This window comes from Hyla sarda, chromosome 2 (assembly GCF_029499605.1).
Source record: "Hyla sarda isolate aHylSar1 chromosome 2, aHylSar1.hap1, whole genome shotgun sequence".
Lineage (NCBI taxonomy): Eukaryota > Metazoa > Chordata > Amphibia > Anura > Hylidae > Hyla > Hyla sarda.
In genome coordinates this window covers 438,084,841-438,108,335 of record NC_079190.1, presented here as the reverse complement: position 1 = coordinate 438,108,335, position 23,495 = coordinate 438,084,841, and the positions used below count along the sequence as shown (strand labels likewise).

At 43.1% G+C, this 23,495-nt stretch overlaps 1 protein-coding gene across 1 annotated transcript in view; it reads left to right on the top strand.

The window, feature by feature from the left end:
* The window catches only part of PIGL (phosphatidylinositol glycan anchor biosynthesis class L), a 147,601-nt gene extending 127,768 nt beyond the window's left edge, over positions 1-19,833 (top strand). Inside the window, exons 5-7 of the mRNA XM_056559223.1 lie at positions 13,307-13,338; positions 15,533-15,666; positions 19,506-19,833. Coding sequence (XP_056415198.1) covers positions 13,307-13,338; positions 15,533-15,666; positions 19,506-19,631 — 292 coding nt within the window. The 3' untranslated portion in view covers positions 19,632-19,833. The remainder of the gene's footprint in view (positions 1-13,306; positions 13,339-15,532; positions 15,667-19,505) is intronic.
* The last annotated feature ends 3,662 nt before the right edge of the window (positions 19,834-23,495 follow it).

Below are 23,495 nucleotides of genomic sequence, written 5' to 3'. Positions count from 1 at the left end.
GGGATTCTCTGACGTCCGTTATGACTCCTGTTATTCCGCCGGAAGATGGCGGGAGAAAAAGACGTTGCAAGCCCAAATTTTCTCCCGCTATCTTCTAACGGTCGTCACACTGTGTTGAAGGAGCCTAAGCAAACTAATGGAAGGTGCACACTTAGACTAAACAGTCTAAAGATGCACCAGATTTTCAACAACATGAGTAACTGTATAAGCGAACCGGTCATTTCAGGTGACTTTTCAAATAAGCTTCCTATGTGTGTACAAGAGGAGCAACACTATTTTTGCCATTATATTGTTTATGGCATTTTTAGCAGATTTCTGCTCTGTAGGCATTATCTATAAATTCCAGTTCTCCTGGAACTGGCCAAGCTCACTCTTCCCCTATCTATAAACTTGTATTGCTCATCTCATTTTGAGAGAAGAAGAATTGAACAGCTGTGTGGGATGGGGTGGGGGAGATTTGTATGTTTATTAACTGGAGACAGAAGCATTTTTGGAAAAAAGATAAATTACAAAAACACTAGGCGAAGAGAAGCTGAAGCAGACACCGTTACAAATTACCTGTGTGTAATTTGAGGAGCAGCAGGTATGTATACAAGCAGAAAAGTAATGCGGGTGCGTAACATAATGGTAACTGTCTATAAAGAATAGAGTATAAAGAAAAAGTAGGTCACACTCACCAGATCTGTGTAAAAGAAAGGCAACTTTATTCCAACATCCTTAAAGGAAATCTGTCATTAGTGTCACCTGCACTAACCTGTCAGTACAGGCAGGTAGTGCAGGTGACACTGATGACAACTATACTTACCTGGTCCCGTTCCAGGCTGTGGTTCTTAGGCTATCCTCTTTGGTATCTTCCACTCCAGGCCCGACTTGGAACATGGGCGGAGCTTAGTGATCACCGCTGCTGTTCTCTGGTGGATCTCAATGTTAGCAAACAGCAGCAGTCACATCACTAAGCTCCGCCTATGCTCTAGGTCGGGCCCGGGGCTGAAGATACTGAAGAGGATAGCCAGAGAACCACAGCACAGAACAGGACCAGGTAAGTATCGTTATCAGTGTCACCTGCACTGTCTGTCTGTACCGACAGATTAGTGCAGGTGAGACTGATGGCAGTTTCCCTTTAAAAACGTGTCAAACGGGGAGTGAGGGGAGTCCGTGGTCAGCCCAAGGCTTAGTGACTGGCAGTCAGCACAAGGCTGACTGAAAAGGCGGTCAGTTAGTCAGCCTTGCTCTGACCATGGACTAACCTCACTCCCCATTTGGCAAGTTTTTAAGGATGTTTGAATAAAGCTGTATTTCTTTTACACAGATCGGGTATGTGCGACCTACTTTTTCTATATATTACAAAGTTTCTTATGTGGTTTTTCCATTGATTTATGGAAAGGTTGCAAATGACAGTGCCCTTTTTAAAAATCTGGTGCATTCTTGGGCTGTCTAGTCTAAGTTTACACTGTGTAAGTATCAGACAGTTTTTAGTTATATTCCCCTTTATGTTTTTCTTTATCTGTAATCAGGGCTGGTGCAAGGAGTTTTGTCTATGCAGGCGAAGGTGCATTTTGGTGCTACCCCCTATCACTGGTGTGGGTTGGAATTTTGTGCATTCTCCTGGCCTGTGAAAGTAAGAGAATAGCGGTGTATACAGTGTATACACCACTTCTCACCAGTGGTGCATGCAAGAATTTATCAATGGTTGGGCTTTAGGTGATTGGGTGGTGGGGGAGTAAGTAATTTGCCCCCATTAGGTAGATGCTCCCACTAGGTAGGTAGGGAATGCATCAATAAGTAGGTAAATAAGCCCCCTTCCAGTAGTGAGGTAGATAGGCATTCCCCCATTAGGTAGATGATCCCAGTAGATAGTAGGGCTGCATAATATGGGGAAAATGTGCGATTGCGATTATGGGCATAAATATTGCGATTTCGATATGCCATATAATAAATAAATGGTGAAATCCCACCATTTCATGTTCAGTCTCCTCCATTTTACAACTATCCACTAATTTTATGCCCACCACCCATTTCACATCTCCCCATTTAATTTCTAGCTCCCCCTGTCACATTCTCCCCTCATGGTCACATCTTCTCCCATCACGTTCTCTTCCCCTATGTCACATTGTCACATTCCCCCCCTTCCCCCTGCCACATTCTCCACCCTTGTCACATTCTCCCCCCCCCCCTTGTCACATTCCCCCCCCCCCCCTTGTCATATTCTCCCCCCCCCTTGTCACCTTGTCACATTCTCCCCCCCCCTTGTCACATTCTCCCCCCCTTGTCACATTCTCCCCCCTGTCACATTCTCCCCCCCCCTGTCACATTCTCCCCCCTTGTCACATTCCCCCCCTTCCCCCTTGTCACATTCTCCCCCTTCCTCGTCACATTCTTCCCTCCCCCTGTCACATTCTCCCCCCGTCACATCCCCCCTCCCGTCCGTCACATTCCCCTCGTCACATTCTCCCCCCCCCCCGTCACATTATCCCTGCCCCTTGTCACATTCCCCATTCCTGTCACATTCCTCCCCTCCCCCTGTCAGATTCCCCCTCCCCCTGTCACATTCTCCTCCCGTCCGTCACATTCCCCTTGTCACATTCCCCCCCATATTACATTCCCTCCCCCATATCACATCCCCTCCCCCCCTTGTCACATTCCCCTCTTCACATTCCCCCCCCCCTCCCCGTCACATTCTCAGCTCCTGTCACATTCTCCCCCCTGTAGGTAGCTTTTTGTACTGCAGCAATACACTGGGTGGTTTTCAAATCTCCCACCGGATCCGGAAAACCCAGTGTGTTTTCCCCGAAAAAGACCTTTCCTCATCAGCCAATGACTGGCTTGACACGTGACAAAGCTGCGGCCAGTGATTGGCTGAAAAGGTCCTACTACTTGTATGGTAAAGAGGAGACACCGGACCGCACAAAGACGAACATCATCTGCAGGGACCGGGAGTAGGTGAGCAGAAGTTTTTATGATAATTTTTTTTTTCTCCCTGTGCCCTTGTACTTGGCTCAGTGTTTTTCTACCAGGGTGCCTCCAGCTGTTGTGAAACTACTACTACCAGCATGCCTGGACAGCCTTTTCCGGTCCAGGCATGCTGGGAGTTGTAGTTTAGCAACAACTGGAGGCACCCTGGTTGGGAAACACTGAACTTAAGTATTTAAATTTGCTTTTACCTGCTCTGGCCGGCCCCCGCCTGCAGCAGCGCACGTGAGCTGGCCCAAGCAGACAATCGCAAGTTTTCCCGGGGAGCCATATCGCTATATTGCAAAAAGCAAAAATCGCGATTCGATTGCTTTTGCGATATATCATGCAGCCCTAGTAGATAGGTAGGAAATCCCAAAGGTAGATATTATGTAATCCCCCTGGTGGGTAGGTAATGCACCCCAGTAGGTAGGTAATGGCCCCTGGTTGGTGGGTAATGGCCCCTAGGTAGGTAATGGTCCCATGGTAGATAGTTAAGGCCCCTGGTAGGTTAGTAGTGCAGGAAGGTAGGTATATAGTTCAGGTAGGTAGGCAGGTACATAGTGTAGGAACGTAGGTAGGTATATAGTTCACGTAGAAAGGTATATAGCAAATAGGTAGACATATATAGTGCATGTAGGTATATGGGGATGGGCAGGTGGGTATATATTGTGGGCAGGCACGTATATAGTGCAGGTAGATAGGTATATAGGTAGGTGCATAGTAGAGACAGGTAGGTATATAGTGCAGACAGGTAGGTAGGCAGGTGCAGGTAGGTAGGTATAAAGTTAACGTAGAAAGGTATATAGTGCAAGTAGGTAGGTATATAGGGCAGGGCAGGGCAGGTAGGTATATAGGGCAGGGCAGGTAGGTATATAGTGTAGGTAGGTATATGGGGCTGGGCAAGTGGGTATATACTTTAGGCAGGGACGTGTATAGTGCAGGTAGGTATATGCGGCAGGGCAGGAAAGTACATAGTGTAGGTAGTTAATAGTGCAGGCAGGCAGGTGTATAGTGCAGGTAGGTATATGGAGCAGGTAGATATATAGTGTAGGCAGGCAGGTAGGCAAACCCTCCCTGCTCTACCTCTTCTCCTCCTTATAAACATTTTTTTAAATCCTACATGCCGTACCTCCACTCCGGTGCTATCACCAGGGCCTCCTCTGGATGTCTCCACGCTGCTTGGCATTTAGCTTACCCTGCACGAGGTATGTGATTACTTCATCAAGAGTGCTGTCCAGGTACAGTATGGGAGCAGGGATTCATGTTCTCTACTCCTGTACGTACATGGTACGTATCCCCACTCATTTCACATTTGGAGGGGGCTCCTATAATCTGAATCCCCTGCCAGTGGCTGGGGATTTTAAATTTTCCATCCTTCCATCGCTGCAAGTCAGTCTCCTTAACTGCCTTAGGGTAGCGCTGGCCCAAAATGTAATTAACATATTCTACGCTATAATTTGCTGCTGAAAAGCTGCATAATTTGGGGAAGATTTTCTGTTGTGGAAAATCTGCAACCTTTATACTGTGTGTGACTGGGCCCTAAATGATTAACTACATGTTCTTTCTTGTCACAACCTTAAAAAAAATATTTTGGAATGTGGAAGGAAACTCTATTAAGCGGTGGAAACCCACACTATTGAATGATTGGACTCTGAGCCGCCATGCTGCCAAACATGTTCTACTTTTTGGTAATTTTTGTGACATTTGGTAATGCTCTGGTTTCGCAGAACCTATATTATTGCAATTGTTTTTCACGTCTTCATTGTTTTCCTTTTGCATAAAAAACTGTCTCAAGTAAATACACCCATAATCGGATGCCAGGTGACTCCTTTTGTGTTTTTGCTGGCATGCACACATAACATCATTTTGTTATTGGCCGGTAACCTGATGGGGGTTCATTGTGGCTTTGCCGCTGACGTGTTGGGTTCTGCTTTCAGACAGAACTGTTTTTCCTGATTTGGGGGTAATGGCTTTGCTCAGCCTCCATGTAATGTTTCTTTTATCCTATTCTATGAGCTTTTCAATTGTGTATCTAAATGCTCCGAGTTCTGAGCTCCCCCACATTGGTGAATGCGGCCCTGCTGGTTTCCATGGTAACCGTTATGTAAGAGGCCATTCATTAACCCGTCGGCAGATGGGTATCACGGATACTGTGGCAGCTGCTTTCTGGGGCCTTGGATACCAGGCTTTTAGTGAGCGTCCAGGGCTGTGATTTACTTGTACCAGAACTGTTGGCCTTTTCAGTCTGAGCATTTTCCCCTCTGTCCTTTGCAATCAAGGTGTTTTATTATAATGCAGTGGACTTAACCCTTTGGTCACCACAGCAGATTGCTGTATAATGGTTATCATTCATGCTATTAAACTCTGATCCATAACATTTCACTCATATCAATTCTCTAGTTATCTTTAACCCTATGAGTGCCCTTATTCCAGTGTCTGTCTAGGACGCTATTTTATGACTATACGTTACCTGCCATAAGTTGTTTTTCTCTTAACATATCATTTTTTTGTTCTGGTCTCCCCCTTTTGCCTTGGAAGCCTGTTCTCCCCTCCTCCTGCCTTTGAATAACCTTCTGTTTCTCTGTAACTCTTGCTCTATTGATGACTGCCCGGTGTTTACAGCGCTGCTGCTCGCCTCTTTGTGCTCAGCCTACTTTTCTATTGGCTTTTGTCCTCTTAGTGCTCACTTCTCCTGCCCTATAGCCATCACGTAACTCTCCTTTTGGATGTTTGTTTCTTTGCTTATCTCTTCCTGTTTTATGCTTTTCCTTTTGTTTTTCTGTCCCTGTCTTCTTTGTCTCCCGGTCTTTGCTTAGCACTCTGTCCGCTCACTATGGACTCTCCATACGATTTTCGAAGACCATTGACAAAAGTCACTTTTTCTTTCTCTTACAATGTACATGGGATACAATTGTTAGCGGCAAGGGAAAGACTCACCACGCAGGCCAACTAAGGCTTTTACGCTTTCTGAGAAGCCTCCGTGCAAGAGAAGTGTGTCTCCGGAACAATTACTTTCCAAGTACATCTGTCCCATAATTCATAGCCTCTTACCCACATTTTTATACAGCCAGTGCCACCGATAAGACCAGGGTATTGATGTTTTATAAAGTTCTTTCATTTTTTTTCTTGAAGTGTCAACTGAAGAACCACTGTTTACTCTTTGTTCTTGACCTGATTGCTATTGTTTTATAGAGAAGGAGCCTTCCTATCACCTTGACCTAACGTTGTAGGTGAACTTGCTCAAGGAGACTCTGTGTCCTCGACCCTTAATCCTTTAGTTCTATGTTAGTCTCCTTACTGCCTTTAACCCTTTGATTACAGATCTGTCAGCATCACTTGTTGGAGGCTTGGAGAGAAAAGTGTCCTATAACTAATAATAATAATCAGCTGGTTTTCAAATGTGGGAGAGAAAATACAAACTCATTGCATATGCTTGGTGGGATTTGAACCCAGGACCCCAGCGCTGTCCTGGGTTCTGGACGCTGTCCTGGCCACCATGCTTCCCCATTAGGGACTAAACTTTCTGTTCCCCTGGGATGTACCATTGCCAAGTAGTAGTTACCTGCTTCCAGTTTACATGCCTCAGGACCTTTAACTAGACTTCCAATGGCTCTCTTGTTTCCCACCTTCTTCAACTCGATTAAAAGAGTACTTTTTTCTTTTTTTTTGACTCAGCTACATCACCTATTTCTCTATTCAGAAACAAAGCGATCCTGTATGGACTTTGTATTCAATAACAATTGTGTTTTCCACAGCGGGACCAACGCCCCAATCCTGATTTTACTAACAGGCTCTGCTACTAATGTCCTAATTTAAACCTGATTGGTTCAGGTCTCAATTCTGTGAACCCTATGACAAGTAATAATGGTGATCAAATTAGAAACCTTAGTGGAGCAAGATATTTTCCAGGGTCTGAGCTGTAGGAGATTATCTCTCTTTTTCTATTTTTTGAGTGATATGAGATGGAGGAAGAGAATAGGTTACAAAATACAGACATACCATTTGACTGAAATACATTTATTAATATCTTCCTGCCTGTTTCACAAGTGAATTGGCTTAGAGTGCATTTTCCACCTTTCTACAGGTTCTGGTTGATGGCACAGTTTGCGCTTGTGTATTTTTTTGTTTAGGCTTTCATGACGTAAAAAATAATAATGTTATGTTGAAAGGAAATATCTTGTACTTGTCTATGAGACTATGTTGACACAGTTTATGTTTACGAAATATAACAACCAAAGAACAAAACAGTGGCACCGATACCTTTAGCCCGCAGGTCCTCGAGATGGATATACTCACTCCAGGTAAGGCAACCAGCTATGACCATTAACGGCGGTGCTAGGACAATGCAAACAGTAGTCAGCAATCGGTAAACCAAAGAAATGGACAGGCGTCCTGCACTCACCGCATGAGACCTGGTTATCCGGCTCCCATCTCATGCTGCTCCTCCGGTAGGGACTTCAAGACAGCGTGAGCAGCCCAAGATGGTAGCCGGATAACCAGGTCTCATGCGGTGAGTGCAGGACGCCTGTCCATTTCTTTGGTTTTCCTACCGTATATGTTTGCCAGTGTCTGGTCCGTAAAACTGGCCAAAAATTTTTTTTTTTCTTCTATTAAGTTGTATTGAACTCCATAGTAAAGCAGCCATTTGTACATAATCTTTTTTTTTTTTAACAGTGTTTACGGCCAGAAAAACTGCCGCTCTGGTTTCTTGTTTTTTTGGTGCGTTCTTGCAGTCCTTTATAAAAACAACCATTTTTTGTGCAAATATAACTGAAAAACTGTTTAATGCTGAAAATACAGCCCAAAACTGTGTGAACATGGTCCAAAACTCATAGTGGGAGTGCTCATAAAAGACAAAATAGGGCTTTATACTTGTCCACTTGACATTGCACACATATAAAGGTGTAGCACTTTGAAGCTATTTGAAGTTACAGTGCATAGTGAAAGTATTTGGCCCCCTTGAACTTTTCGACCTTTTGCCACATTTCAGGCTTCAAATATAAAGATATAAAGCTGCAATTTTTTTGTGAAGAATCAACAACAAGTTGGACACAATCATGAAGTGGAACAAAATGTATTGGATATTTCAAACTTTTTTAACAAATAGAAAACTGAAAAATTGGGCGTGCTAAATTATTCAGCCCCCTTAAAGGGTACCTCTCATCAAAAAAACTTTTGATATATTATAGATTAATGTATGCAGAATAACTTCACAATTGCATGTTATTAAAAAATATGCTTCTTTCTATTTAATTTTCCACTTTGAAGAAATGACCACTAGGGGTCTCCCTACCAGTCCTGGCAGCAAGCATTTCAGACTCATGCTGGAGTCCTAAACACTACGAGCTGCCAGTCTGCTTTGTTCACAAAGGAGAACACTCAGAGCTTCCAGCCTGCTTTGTTCACAGCCTGTTTGGCTGTGAACAAAGCAGGCTGGCAGCTCTGAGTGTTTAGGACTCCAGCATGAGTCAGAAATGCTTGCTGACAGGACTGATCGGGAAAAATACAATAGAAAGAAGCATATTTTTCATTAACATGCTATTGGAAAGTTATTCAACATTCATTAATCTAAAATATATCAAAAGTTTATTTGATGAGAGGTACCCTTTAAGTTAATACTTTGTAGCGCCACCATTTGCTGCGATTGCAGCTGTAAGTCACTTTGGGGGTATGTCTCTATCAGTTTTGCACATCGAGAGACTGAAATTTTTGCCCATTCCTCCTTGCAAAACAGCTGGAGCTCCGTGAGGTTGGATGGAGAGCGTTTGTGAACAGCAGTTTTCAGTTCTTTCCACAGATTCTCGATTGGATTCAGGTCTGGACTTTGACTTGGCCATTCTAACACCTGTATATGTTTATTTGTGAACCATTCCATTGTAGATTTTGCTTTATGTTTTGGATCATTGTCTTGTTGGAAGACAAATCTCCATCCCAGTCTCAGGTCTTTTGCAGACTCCATCAGGTTTTCTTCCAGAATGGTCCTGTATTTGGCTCCATCCATCTTCCCATCAATTTTAACCATCTTCCCTGTCCCTGCTGAAGAAAAGCAGGCCCAAACCATGATGTTGCCACCACCATGTTTGACAGTGGGGATGGTGTGTTCAGGGTGATGAGCTGTGTTGCCTTTACGCCAAACATAAAGTTTTGCATTGTTGCCAAAAAGTTTGATTTTGGTTTCATCTGACCAGAGCACCTTCTTCCACATGTTTGGTGTCTCCCAGGTGGCTTGTGGCAAACTTTAAACAACACCTTTTATGGATATCTTTAAGAAATTGCTTTCTTCTTGCCACTCTTCCATAAAGGCCAGATTTGTGCAGTATATGACTGATTGTTGTCCTATGAACAGAGTCTCCCACCTCAGCTGTAGATCTCTGCAGTTCATCCAGAGTGATCATGGGCCTCTTGGCTGCATCTCTGATCAGTCTTCTCCTTGTATGAACTGAAAGTTTAGAGGGACGGCCTGGTCTTCGTAGATTTGCAGTGGTCTGATACTCCTTCCATTTCAATATTATCACTTGCACAGTGCTCCTTAGGATGTTTAAAGCTTGTGAAATCTTTTTGTATCCAAATCCGGCTTTAAACTTCTCCACACCAGTATCTCGGACTTGCCTGGTGTGTTCCTTGTTCTTCATGATGCTCTCTGCGCTTTAAACGGACCTCTGAGACTATCACAGTGCAGGTGCATTTATACGGAAACTTGATTACACATAGGTGGATTCTATTTATCATCATTAGTCATTTAGGTCAACATTGGATCATTCAGAGATCCTCACTGAACTTCTGGAGAGAGTTTGTTGCACTGAAAGTAAAGAGGCACTCACAATTTTTCAGTTTTTTATTTGTTAACAAAGTTTGAAAGATCCAATAAATTTTGTTCCACTTCATGAATGTGTCCCACTTGTTGTTGATTCTTCACAAAGAATTACAGTTTTATATCTTTATGTTTGAAGCCTGAAATGTGGCAAAAGGTCGAAAAGTTAAAGGGGGCCGAATACTTTCACTATGCACTGTAAATGTGAAATGAAACATACAATAGATATTTTATATGAATGATTTATATTGTAATAGTCTATGATCTACGTTGTTATACCTCATTTTCAACAACCAGCGCCAGTAAGGTGGTCAGCATACAGTATATAATGTAACAAGCAGGAGCGCAGGACAACCTATATCACTGTGCAGGTCAAGCTTCAAATTCTTCATTGTTCTTGCTGTGTTCACAAACATCTTGTTCCTTTGTACATTCTTCTTGTGTTGATTTCTGCAAACAATGCTCAGCGATTGTTCCTGAGATGTAATGACTTTATGATGCTTCCATTGTAAACGTAATTGTCCAGGTCTGAATGTTCTCCCAGCTGGAAAATACTCTTATTTGATGTCCTTGTGAAGTTTTACTGCTGAAGACACAAAATCAATCCAGATGCATTAGAATTCCACAATCCTTTTTACAAGCCCTGCAAGAAATGTATCCATATTTTCTACAAAATAATGCAATCCAAGGGTCATCATAACACTCTAAAAGATCTAGAATGGAAACTACTAAACTTGTATTTGTAGTATTGTAATGATGGAGACATTTGTCCCAGATTTACCAAAACTCATTCTTTCACAGTGAAAGCTTAAAAAGATGGTCTTTAAATGCATCAGATTTATCAAAGTGTTTCAGGCTGATTGATAAATCTGGTGTAACTGTAAACTGTCTATTTTAATTCTCAATTCACTTTCCAAACTGCTAACACTGTAAGGCCATGTTCACACGGCGGAATGTCCGTAAAAAAATTCAGCATGGACATTCAGCTGCAGTCCAATTGATTTTAATGTTATTCTGCTGCACTGTTCACACACCGGAAATCCAGATTCAGGCATCAACAGAAAGAATAGTCATGTCTATTCTTTCTGCAGATTCTGATCGGAAATGCTTTGCTGTCTATTTGACGGTGCATTTACGAGTGGTCCTAGCACCTGCGAAAATGTGTTTTCTGGCTGGACATTCCGCATGGAATCAGCCGAGTGAACATGGCCTTATATAGCTGTTAGAGCAAGGAGACGCATGGGGCCTTTCATGTATCTGTCTGTCTGTTCTTCCATAACATAAAGAATGCTTTTATTCTCCAGTTCAGAAATCTTCCCAGGCCCCTTCTGTAGATTGCATGATCTGACATGTCTTCTGACATGTCTCCATGACTTTTCAAAAGTTATGTGAACATATTTGAAGACCTGCTGGATAAGATCAAAAAGGCCTTTATATTTGAAAGTCGTTGTGTACAGCGTGCATCACATTTATGATGTGTATTTTGCCGTCATATACGGCTTTCTGCTACGTTGAATCCAGTGGGCGTGGTGGGATGTGGTTTCCTAAGCACACAGTTTACGTGCTGATTTATAATGTACTTTTTCGCAAAAGTCGCACAGTTTTGCGTAATGGCCACTCCAGATGGGACGAGGAACACGCACCAGGATGAGTGCGCTCCACGTTAGCTGGTATTTAGCAAAAGACGCAGGCAACTTTTAAACTGACCAACAAACAAGCAAAAGTCGCACATGTTAATAAGTGACCCCCTAAGTTTTCATGGTTCCAGAAATAACACTTTATTTATTGTACTTGTGCATCCAGAATAAGATTTTTCAGTCATCTGAGGATCCTGTGCTGTCCGGGAGCCTTAGCTGAGTTTCTGAATAGTAGAACCTTTTCTCTAGTTGGCCTGGGTCCCACAGTCAGATATTAGGAAGGCGTTGACTCTCAGAAGACTTTGCCAAACTGGAATCACAAGCCATGTTAGGGTTTGCCTTCAAGGAAGAAGGAGCAGTCAGATCATGGTCATTTATCCATTTTACAGTTCCATAGCTAATGGGCTGTATACTGGTAAAGAACATTTATCCTTGTCACTCACTTTCCCTTAGTACCTTGTTTTGTTAGAACATGAAAATAGATTTTATAGAGTTATAGGCTAAAACCGGACTGATTGTGACCAACTGTATATTATGAATGTAATGTAGAGTGCTTTTATAGAATAAGCTTCTATCTGACAAAATATTTAAAGGGCATGTCTAAATTGCCCAATTACTTTTTTGTTAGACAAGTTCCCCGATGTTATACTGATAACAGAGTGTCCACAGATAAGACCCCCTGCATGGGAACCCAGTAGTAAGAATGCAGTTGGCACTGCCACCATACTGCCACCGCAGGTGAACTGAAACATTACCCCTAACCCATTCAATACCGGAAAATGTAATTTCTCCAACATACCATCATATAGTTAAAATGTCTCACTGATTTTTATGATATTCAGTTAACTGCTAAATATTTAATATGACGTAGATGTGAAGAGCACAATGCATGCCATATCCAGCAATGATCAAACATAGATAATGGAAGGAAATAGATGGAAGTTATTCCAGTGATACCATAAACATGTCATGTATAAAGGAAGCATGAGGCTGTAAAGTCAGATACTGTCTTAAAGGGGTACTCCGGTGCTTACACATCTTAACCCCTATCCAAAGGATAGGGGTTAAGATGCCTGATAGTGGGAGTCGCGCAGCTGGGGACGCCCGTGATCATGCACGCGGGACCCCGTTTGTAATCGGTCCCCAGAGCGTGTTCGCTCCGGGTCTGATTACGCTCGACCGCAGGGCCGGCGGCGTGTGACGTCACGCCCCCGCCCCCGCGTGACATCATGCTCCGCCCCTCAATGCAAGCCTACAGGAGGGGGTGTAATCAGAAGTTTACTACTTCTTTCTTTTCATATTGTCTGCAGCACATTCTTCTCCCATCTGCTATCCATGACAGTACATGACAGCACCCTTCCTATCTTTGGGATACACTTAAAGGGAATCTGTCATGAGAAAATGTCAATAAAAAAAATTAGAATAATTTTTGGTGATTGTTTTTCTCATTTTCAATTTTACTATCTATATTTAATATAATCCTGAAATCTTTCAGTTTCCATTCTGGCTACTAGGCCTAAAACTAATCTAAGACCTGTTTTGTACAGAACAATTTCTAGCAGTGTCCTTCATCTTAGACAGGAGTACAACAAAAGGTGACACCAATGTATAGATAACAGAAGTATACACAATAGCTATTGCTCACAGATCAACCTCACTCTCTGTGTAGAATGACATCTGAAAAGGTCACAGAGCATTTCCAGATCTGTTTCCCATTTATGTGAATGGGACAGTTCCTGTCTATTGTTGCCTATGTCCATGGGTCCTATATCTAAATGCTGTTAGAAACTGCTAAAGCAGCATAAAAGATAATGTTCAGAAAATGAGTTTTATGGTGTCCACGTATATTTTTATATTTTACTTTCTTTATGTCCTCTAAATGTGTCTGTGTCTCCTTTTTTCATAGATCCCTCCACGACTCTGGAAAGTTACCTAAAGGTATGAGTTGTCTGCTGGAATCTTTGCAGTGTAGGAATGTGTGTGTTAAGCCATATTATAGGCACAATAGTTGCACCTCCCACAGTTCTGCTGACTTGAACTTGAGTCAACATAAGACTATAGTAATCAGTTCAGGTTCAGTCGCGGTCTCTCTTCCTCTCCCTCTCTACACATGGGTGCTCATCTTGGCAGAGAATGCAAAAGTTCTGAATGAGGAGATAGGAGTAATCCGCCACCGGACACCGCTGGCCACGGATGATCTCCATTCAGAACAAAACAATCAGGCAGGTTGAAATTTAACTGGCCAACATGTATCACTGGGGGAAAGTCAGGAGGCCCCTATACACATCAGATGGTTGGCCTGACCCCTTGAAATTGGTTCATTCAACCAACCTTAATCTAATGTGTATGGTCCGCTGTATATCTACATCCTCTTATAAAGTGATTATCTGTGTTACGGTTTCCTGAGCTGACCTGAGGCCTGTGTGTGTATGGGAGAAGGTTATATACCTGTGCTTATACTTACTGACAGGATACATACCTGGATGCCTGTCTTCAATGTGTGCATATAAATATACAATAAAAGCCATTAATCCAGGGAAGTTATAGGTCCTGCAAGTTTACGACCACTATGCATAAAGAGAAAGCTCAACCAAGAACAATTCTAATTGGCATGATAGGTAAATGTATATATTTACATGTACAGTAAACCTTACCATTTAGCACACCACTACAGCAGTATCAGTAGACAGCGAGGATTCTCAGGTAGGAAACTACTATGTGATCCTCTTTGCCTGACTTTAAATAAATAAATAAATTAAATATTGCCCCCATTTCATTGAAAGAAACCTTTAGTGCTGTAATTAATTTGTGATGATGCTTTGGGGACAGAGAAACATTTTGAGGAGGGTATGAATATGTTTTAACAGTAGTATAATCCCGTGTGTGTAGAGATTCAGTCTTCAATCGCCAAAATGGAAAAATATAGAAATTGCATGTCACATCAAGTATCCTGGGTGCGGATTAGCCACATTAATTGGGGGAAAATTGGGCTGAATCCACAGCCTGAACGCTGAAAATGTTTTTAAAATGGAAAATCCATTGTTTGAACATACCCTTTATTCTACATCACAGGTCTCTAAGACTACAACTGTCAGTAGCCACAGTGTAATAGCAACTATATCATCATGTCAACGCTCTACAAGTTTTTTAGTTATGTCTTTGGTAGGACAGGGTGAATTGTGGATAATGGGTCAGGATTCAAGTTTGTTGGAGAAGCTTACAAGATGGCAGAAATTTTTAAGTCACAGACGTATCATTTGTATTCACAATGTTCACCCCGTTGATGGCCGTCAGCAGCTGTCCCTTATTAACCCATAGTTGACAGCTCGTTGTATCACATCAGCTTCAGGAAGTGACTTTTCTTCTTACTCTTGGATAACAAAGCACAATGTAACATCTAGAAGCATTTTTCATAGCAGGAGCAGCAGCACTTAGCCAGTATTCTTCCGCCCAGTTCTTTCTGCTATTTCCCATGGAAAGAGCTCCATCTCTTGGATAATTCCAGTCATTATATGTGCACATTACAGATTTTATCTCTAGTGACGTCACAGTCCCACTCTTAAGCAGGTGTACAACTGTACCATGACCCGGGACCATGAGGTGAGTGCCACAGTCCTGATAAATATTAACACATGGAGTGCAGGCACTGACTTCTCACTATTTGGGCTTTCATAACATACATTGTGTAATCACTGGTAGATAATGAGAAAATGTGTATCTACTGTGTATAGGGGGCGCCAGTAAGTCCCTATATTTGTCCTGGTGGGTAATCTGGTAAATCATGAATTGGTCATAATAATGGACATATATGTATCTATATAGTTAAACCCATCACGAAAAAATGTCCCGAATATATAACTGACAATCATTGTTTAGATTTAAAGGTGTAGAAGATGAGAAAGACAGACATGGCTACGTTCTTCCAAAAACAGCGCCACACCTGTCCACTGGTTGTGTTTGGTATTGCAGCTCATTCCTGATCATTTCAATTTAGCTAAGCTGCAATACCAGGCACAACCTATGGACAGGTGTGGTATATTTTGAGAAAAAAAAAAATCTTTTAGAGTCTACATTTGTTAGCACCACTGTTACATAAAACTTACTGGTGTTTTGTCTGTATTGATCTGCATAGGATGCTCTGTTTTGGTGTTGGAATCTGTGAGTATATTCAGGAAATATATCTCCATACTGGATCTACTTCTGAGCTGGCTCTACGGCCAAGATGTTCTCTTTATATCATCGGGAAGGCAGTACAAACAGGCAAAGGTAATGTAGTGCCAACGAGAAAGATTGGTGGGGTAGTCCAGAGCAGCTTCCTTGGGTATTAGTCCCTTGGGCAAAGTCCCTTGGGGACCCACGCCCCCTCCATTCATCTCTATAGGAGAGGTGAAGGCACACAAAGCTGTGTCTCCGCCTCTCCCATAGAAATGATGAATAGAGGGGGCGTTTTTTGGCCAGGTTCCGTGCTGGCTACGATACACACATTAGAGGAGCAGAATCGGGCCTCATCCAGAGGATTGTGGGGGTCCCAGCGGTAGCACCCCCTGCTAGTGCTGGGCGATATGACCAAAAATTAGTATCCCGGTATTTTTCTAAAGTATCACGGTATTTCACGGTATTTTTATTTTTTTTACATTGAGACTTGCATTGAGGTGGTGTAGCGGAACTAAATGGGCTTTTGGAACTAAATGATCTGAACACTGGGGCAGTGGAGTACCCTTTTAAATAGATGTAACAAACAACCCTACAGCCTCCAGCTGTTGCAAAACTACAACTCCCAGCATGTTGGACTATATCGTAGTATATAGTATAGGTCAGTGTTTCCCAACTAGGGGTGCCTCCAGCTGTTGCAAAACTACTACTCCCAGCATGTTGGACTATATAGTATAGGTCAGTGTTTGCCAACCAGGGTGCCTCCAGCTGTTGCAAAACTACAACTCCCAGCATGTTGGACTATATAGTAGTGTATAGTATAGGTCAGTGTTTCCCAACTAGGGGTGCCTCCAGCTGTTGCAAAACTACTACTCCCAGCATGTTGGACTATATAGTAGTATGTAGTATAGGTCAGTGTTTGCCAACCAGGGTGCCTCCAGCTGTTGCAAAACTACAACTCCCAGCATGTTGGACTATATAGTAGTGTATAGTATAGGTCAGTGTTTCCCAACTAGGGGTGCCTCCAGCTGTTGCAAAACTACTACTCACATCGGCAATCCCGAACAGCCCGACTGAGCAGCCGGGTTAGTGTCCCTTTCGCTTCAGACGCGGCGGTCAGCTTTGATCGCCACGTCTGAAGGGTTAATACAGGGCATCACCGCGACCGGTGATGTCCTGTATTAGCCGCGGGTCCCAGCCGTTGATGGCCGCAGGGACCGACCCGATAGGAAAGGGTTTTAATGTGTATTTGCCTTATAAGACGCACCAACTCCCCCCCAGTTTTGGGGAAGAAAAAGTGCGTCTTATACGGCGAAAAATACGGTAAAGCACTACGCTCTTAGGTTATGTCCCCACTGTTTTATTAGCCAGTAATAATTCATAGCAAAACAAGGCTAGTGGGGGGAAGAAGATGCTGCCGGGGACCAGCTAATGACTTGTGGTTCGGGCAGCATAAAGGGATGACAGGTTCCCTTTAAAGGGGTACTCCGGTGAAAACTTTTTTTCTTTTAAATCAACTGGTGGCAGAAAGTTAAAGATATTTGTAAATTACTTCTATTAAAAAATCTTAATCCTTCCTGTACTTATTAGCTGCTGAATACTACGGAGGAAATTCTTTTCTTTTTGGAATGCTCTCTGATGACATCACGAACACAGTTCTCTCTGCTGATGTTATTATAAAGATAGTAACGCTTTATTTATTGTTGTCCTTAGTGGGATTTGAACCCAAGTCCCCAGCACTGCAAGGCAGTAGTGCTAAACACTGAGCCACCATGCTGCCCTTAGCATACATCTGCTATGCATCTGCTATGCATGGTTGCTAAAATTGACAGAGATGTCAGCAGAGAGCACTGTGTTCGTGATGTCATCAGTGTTCCAAAAAGAAAGGAATTTCCTGTGTAGCATTCAGCAGCTAATAAGTACTGGAAGGATTAAGATTTTTTAATAGAAGTAATTTACAAATATGTTTAACTTTCTGCCACCAGTTGATTTAAAAGAAAAAAGGTTTTCACCGAAGTACCCCTTTAAGTTTATATCTTGCAGCCAGTTTCACCCTTTTTATATGATGAATGCCTCCATTGTATAACTTTTATATGTGGAAACAGAATTAGCCCTGCATTGCACAAAGCTTCCCACTGTGTTAAAAGTAGAGCATCAATTGCGCACTGGTGGTGCTGGTGTGTTAGCTATCCTTAGAGGATCTATTGTTTTCTCCCAGAGGGTTTTGTATTGTAGAGTTCATATAATCAGCCTACAAATACAAATATTTATATCAACCTTACTGTTAAAAACCAAATACAAATCTTTCACAGTGGATGTATATACGTATATATAATATATATTATGTGTGTGTTGTGTATTCTCCTCTGTGTTGTGTATTATGCTCTGTATTCTCCTTCAGCCTTAAAGGGGCTCCAGAAAGCTAAGCAGATTTGTAAATTACTTCTATAAAAAAATGTTAATCCTTCCATTACTTATCAGCTGCTGTATACAACAGAGGAGGTTCTGTAGTTCTTTTCTGTCTGACCACAGTTCTCTCTGCCGACACATCTGTCCCTGTCAGGAACTGTTCAGAGCAGGTTAGGTTTGCTATGGGGATTTGTTCCTACTCTGGACTATTTCTCAAATGGACAGAGGTGTGAGCAGAGAGAACTGTGGTCAGACAGAAAAGAACTATACAACTTCCTGTGGATCATACAGCAGCTAATAGATGTTTAAATAAAAGTAATTTACAAATCAACTTACTGGCACCCGATGATTTGAAAAAAATAGTTTTCCACTGGAGTACCCCTTTAAAGTCTACTGTGTGCTAAACCATCCAGGAGCTGATGACATAGTGCCCATATGTGAATATAAATAACTATTTCAACCTAAACATAGGGATCTTACTGCACGTGTACCTGTACCTCTCTGTTCCTTCGATGAGGACTCTTTATTGTTCACTCTGGTATCCGGAGTGGTGCAGGGCCTTCTCCTTTGTGCCGTTATCCCAGGTGTGATGACGTCATTTCATTGCACAGCAGGTCCTGTACCGCTCTGGATAACGGTGCAAAGGAGAAGGTCCTTCACCACTAACAGAGTGGAGGATGCAAAGGGCTCAGTGCAGGAGTGAAGGGAAGGTCAGTGGGATTTTTATGATTTTGTTTTGGAGGGCACTTATTGGGGGAACATACTTAATGGAAGCATCTACCTAATGGTAGGTTCCTTACCTACCTGACTACCTACCTACTGGGGGCTTATACCTAATAGGGGGGATTCCCTACTTTCCTATGTTCTGTGTGCTTCTACTTAAAAATGGACCAGTAAATTTAAATGGATACTGTCAGATACAAAAACTTTTGATATGTTGTAAAGCATGTATAACCAATAGGTTTTGCAATTACTTTCATTGGAACATTTTCAGTATTTCATACTGAAAAAGCCAGTCAAACAACTGCCCCCCTGCCTGCTTGGACAAATACTAGTCCTGCTGTGTCCATGCATCATCACCTATGTCATGGACACACTTCCTTGATTGACGGCTGTGAGTGCAGGGCTCACACCTGGAGGAAAAATCCTCCCACTGTCAGCTTGTGTCCCGCTACTGTCAGTGAGGACAAGCTGGGAGTTGTAGTTTTGCTAATGCTAGGGGAGATGTGACCAGACAGCATACTGAGGGAGGGGGCGGAGACCTGTACAGTGAGGCCACACCCCCTCCCTTTGAGAGGAATTCAGACTAGTGAGCTAAATTAAAAGTTTAATAAAAAAAAAAATAAAGGTGCTAGACACCTGTGATCATGATTAGGTACTGAGCGATAGATTAAAAAATTTTTTTTGTTGGATCTGTCTGGTACGCTTTAAAGTAAAACGTTAAAAAATATAGAACTATGACTCGACAGCTTCAGGATTAATTTCTGTTCTATTTATCAAATTGATTTCCCATAACATATTTATTATGTCTGGTTGTGTTCCAGGAGGCAATGTGGCATCATCAGAGTCAACTCCTCTGGTTTCGTCATATCTACCTGTTCTTCTCACGCTACATGATGATCAACACATTACATTTTTTACATGACGAGAAAGCAGAAAAGAAAAGCTGAGCGTTCTCGGTTATCTCCACTAAGTACTGGACATTGCACTATACATCCCTGGTCTGGCATCCAGGATATTTCATGACCTGTCGTTTTATTACTGGACTAGAGGTTCATTGCTGGCATTGACAACACAATGTTTTTTTATTTTAACTCTAATTTTGAAATAAACTGCGAAACTGAAATGGTTCCCCTCATTCATAACAATAAATATGGTATTTATGGCATAAAATGTACTACTAGTAGACTTCCACAGACCAGAAGATTTTATGGTGAGATTTTACGGTGTTCACTATATTTGGTAATATTCTAGTTGTGTTGGATGTGCAGACCCGGTTAGTTAGTGTTCATTGTGAAAAATATGATAGGCTTTGTCCTCTTTGACAATCCTCTTTTTCTTTTCCCTTGTATTAGGTAACATATAGGCATCTGGCATATTCTCAACCTCCATGTCAAGCATTTAAGTTCATTAGGGATATCTTTGGGTCAAGTTCACATTTAGTGTTAATTGGATGTTCTGCAATATTTTACCACAGTAGCCAGATGCCATTTTCTACCCATGATGTTAAATGTCCATTTAACAACATGGGACCATTTTAGCATTTTTGGTAGAATTTTGATAAAACAGCACAATGTAATTCATTACCATCCTTACCATCATTTTTAGCGCTGACACTCTTAATTGTTGTACTTTTTGCAGTATTACCACAGCCTTATCCTGGTGGAGGCCATTTCCATTAGGGAACACACTACTATGAAGGAGTGTGGTTGCGTTGTACAATATTTAGGTAGGTGAAACCAAAGGGATAGCGTTTCTCCTTGAGGAGAGTGTTATACAGATGTGTGAAGACTTATAGGGCATTAATGTTTCACTGGGCATTTTGGGAAAATATTACCATTTGGAGGTAGTTTTTCTTTTAAGTCAGGGTCTGACTTCAGTAAGAAGCCTTAGAAGATGACTGTGGATTTAAGCCAAGTCAGACATCTCTCCAGAAAGTGAGGTTACTCATCTGTAGATGGGATAAGTATTAGATCAGTGGTGGGTTGGACCGCTGGGCCTCTCACTGATCATGCTAATCTGTGTCCCTTGTCCCCCAAGTGATTTGTGAGGGGCCCAGCTTTCAGACACCAACTGATCAGAAACTTACCCCTATTCTGTGAATAGAGATTAGGTTGTAATCTTCGGATAAACCTTTTAGCTTTTTTAGCTACCTAATAGTTATTTTGTAGGAGTGGCCAAACAGGATGGCATATGTACATAGAAGCACTGTGGGGGCCAGATAACGCTATATGTCTGGCCCCCACAGCCCTTCTATAATAATATGCCTTTGCAGCGCTATATACAGGGGGGGAAATCGTACATATACACATGGGGGGAATAAGGGGACTCACTGAAGTTTGAAAACCCTGCCGGGAGCCGTGAATGGCTCCTCCATACCTGCCATTCAGGGCTCCCAGCGGGGAATTTAAAAATGAAAGTAAAATACATCGTACATTGCAGGGGAGCGCAGCATGACGCCCCCCCAACCCCCCCCCCCCCCCCCCCCCCGTTTAATAACTTCTAATCGCATCAGGTCTCAGAAGTGAGACCCGGTGCGATCAATCCCTAAGCCCCTGTACTACAACCCCCATCAGAGTCTGTTCCATGATGGGCAAAGCCGGTTTTAGGCTTAGCGTGGCCCTAGGCAAAATCAAAAGTGGGGCCCCAAAAATCGTAATAGTGCACTAACCAGATTTGCACATTTTTGCAAATACCATAAAAAATATCTAAAAAGCAATTGAAAAGTCCCATTAAAACAAAAATTGTACCGGTAAAAACTACAAATCAAAGCGCAAAAAATTACCCTCATACATCCTCATATACAGAAAAATAAGAGTTATAGGGATCAGAATAGTACAATTTTATATTTTTGTATAGTTCCCCCACATTAGGTTGGCAGTATAGTTCCCCCCCACATTAGGTTGGCAGTACAGTTCCCCCACATTAGGTTGCCAGTACAGTTCCTCCACATTAGGTGTGCAGTACAGTTTCCCCCACATTAGGTGTGCAGTACAGTTTCCCCCACATTAGGTGTGCAGTACAGTTCCCCCCCACATTAGGTGTACAGTACAGTTCCCCCCACATTAGGTGTACAGTACAGTTCCCCCCACATTAGGTTTGCAGTACAGTTCCCCCCACATTAGGTGTGCAGTGCAGTTCCCCCACATTAGGTGCAGTACAGTTCCCCCACATTAGGTGCAGTACAGTTCCCCCACATTAGGTGCAGTACAGTTCCCCCACATTAGGTGCAGTACAGTTCCCCCACATTAGGTGCAGTACAGTTCCCCCACATTAGGTGCAGTATAGTTCCCCCACATTAGGTGCAGTATAGTTCCCCCACATTAGGTGCAGTAAAGTTCCCCCACATTAGGTGCAGTATAGTTCCCCCACATTAGGTGCAGTATAGTTCCCCCACATTAGGTGCAGTATAGTTCCCCCCACATTAGGTGTGCAGTGCAGTTCCCCCACATTAGGTGTGCAGTGCAGTTCCCCCACATTAGGTGCAGTACAGTTCCCCCACATTAGGTGCAGTATAGTTCCCCCACATTAGGTGCAGTACAGTTCCCCAACATTAGGTGCAGTATAGTTCCCCACATAAGGTGCAGTATAGCTCCCCCACATTAGGATGGCAGTATAGTTCCCCCACATTAGGTGCAGTACAGTTCCCCCACATTAGGTGCAGTACAGTCCCCCCACATTAGGTTGGCAGTATAGCTCCCCACATTAGGTTGGCAGTATAGCTCCCCACATTAGGTTGGCAGTATAGCTCCCCACATTAGGTGTGCAGTATAGTTCCCCACATTAGGTGCAGTATAGTTCCCCACATTAGGTGTAGTACAGTTCCCCCACAGACATACAGCCTTCAGCCATATACAGTGTATGGCTGGAGGCTGTATGTCTGTGTACTGCTCCACTTCAGTGTTCCGACCACCGGTCCTCCGGTCCGGGTCACGAGCTACTGCTATGGCCTATAGACCATAGCAGTAGGTCCCGGGACCGGAGGACCAGTGGTCAGAGCGCCGAAGAGGACGGGCTGCCAGCTGGTGCTGGTGACTTACCATTCTGGCCGGCGCACTTCCTCCTCACAGCTCCGCCGTTGCTATGGGCGCGTGCACAGGACGTCAGTGACGTCCCAGCTGCACTAACTCCCGGCGGCCCCTGCGTTTTAAAAGTTAACGCGGGGGGGCTCCGTGGAACGATAACAGGGACATCCTTGATTAGGCCTATGCTGAGCAGCTGGCAGGGGGCAATTGCCTGGTTTGCCCCGACCTAACGCCGGTCCTGATGATGGGGGTAGTAGTACAAACACTAATTTAGCCTCCCCAGCCACCAGCAGACTCCCGCAGCCAGGGAACTACTACTCCCATCATGGAAATAAGTCTATTCCATGATGGGAGTAGTAGTAGTCTGTAGGCAGAGGTCTTAAAACGGCCGTACATGAGGGATGTTATAACGGGTCTTAACGGATGAATATGCCCGTTATTTTGACGTACTTTATTCAGCCATTAGCACCCGTTATTTTGTCCGTTATTATACATCCGTTTTTACACAGAAAACGGATGTTTAGTAACGATATTACATCCACATGTGCATCAGTAAGCCTTGGGAGTCCATTAACTGGTTGCTAATTCACTGGTTATCCTTCCTTGGACCAGTTTTAGGGTGCGTTCACACGCTAGTAACTAGCAGCGGCTTTCCTGCTGCGGGTAACCCGCTGCGAGTTACGCTACCATTAATTTGAATGGGTCCGTGGACAGTCCGCAAATCTGACGCTATTGCGGACTGTCTTTGGACCAATTTTAATCAATGGTATCGTAACTCGCAGTGGGAAA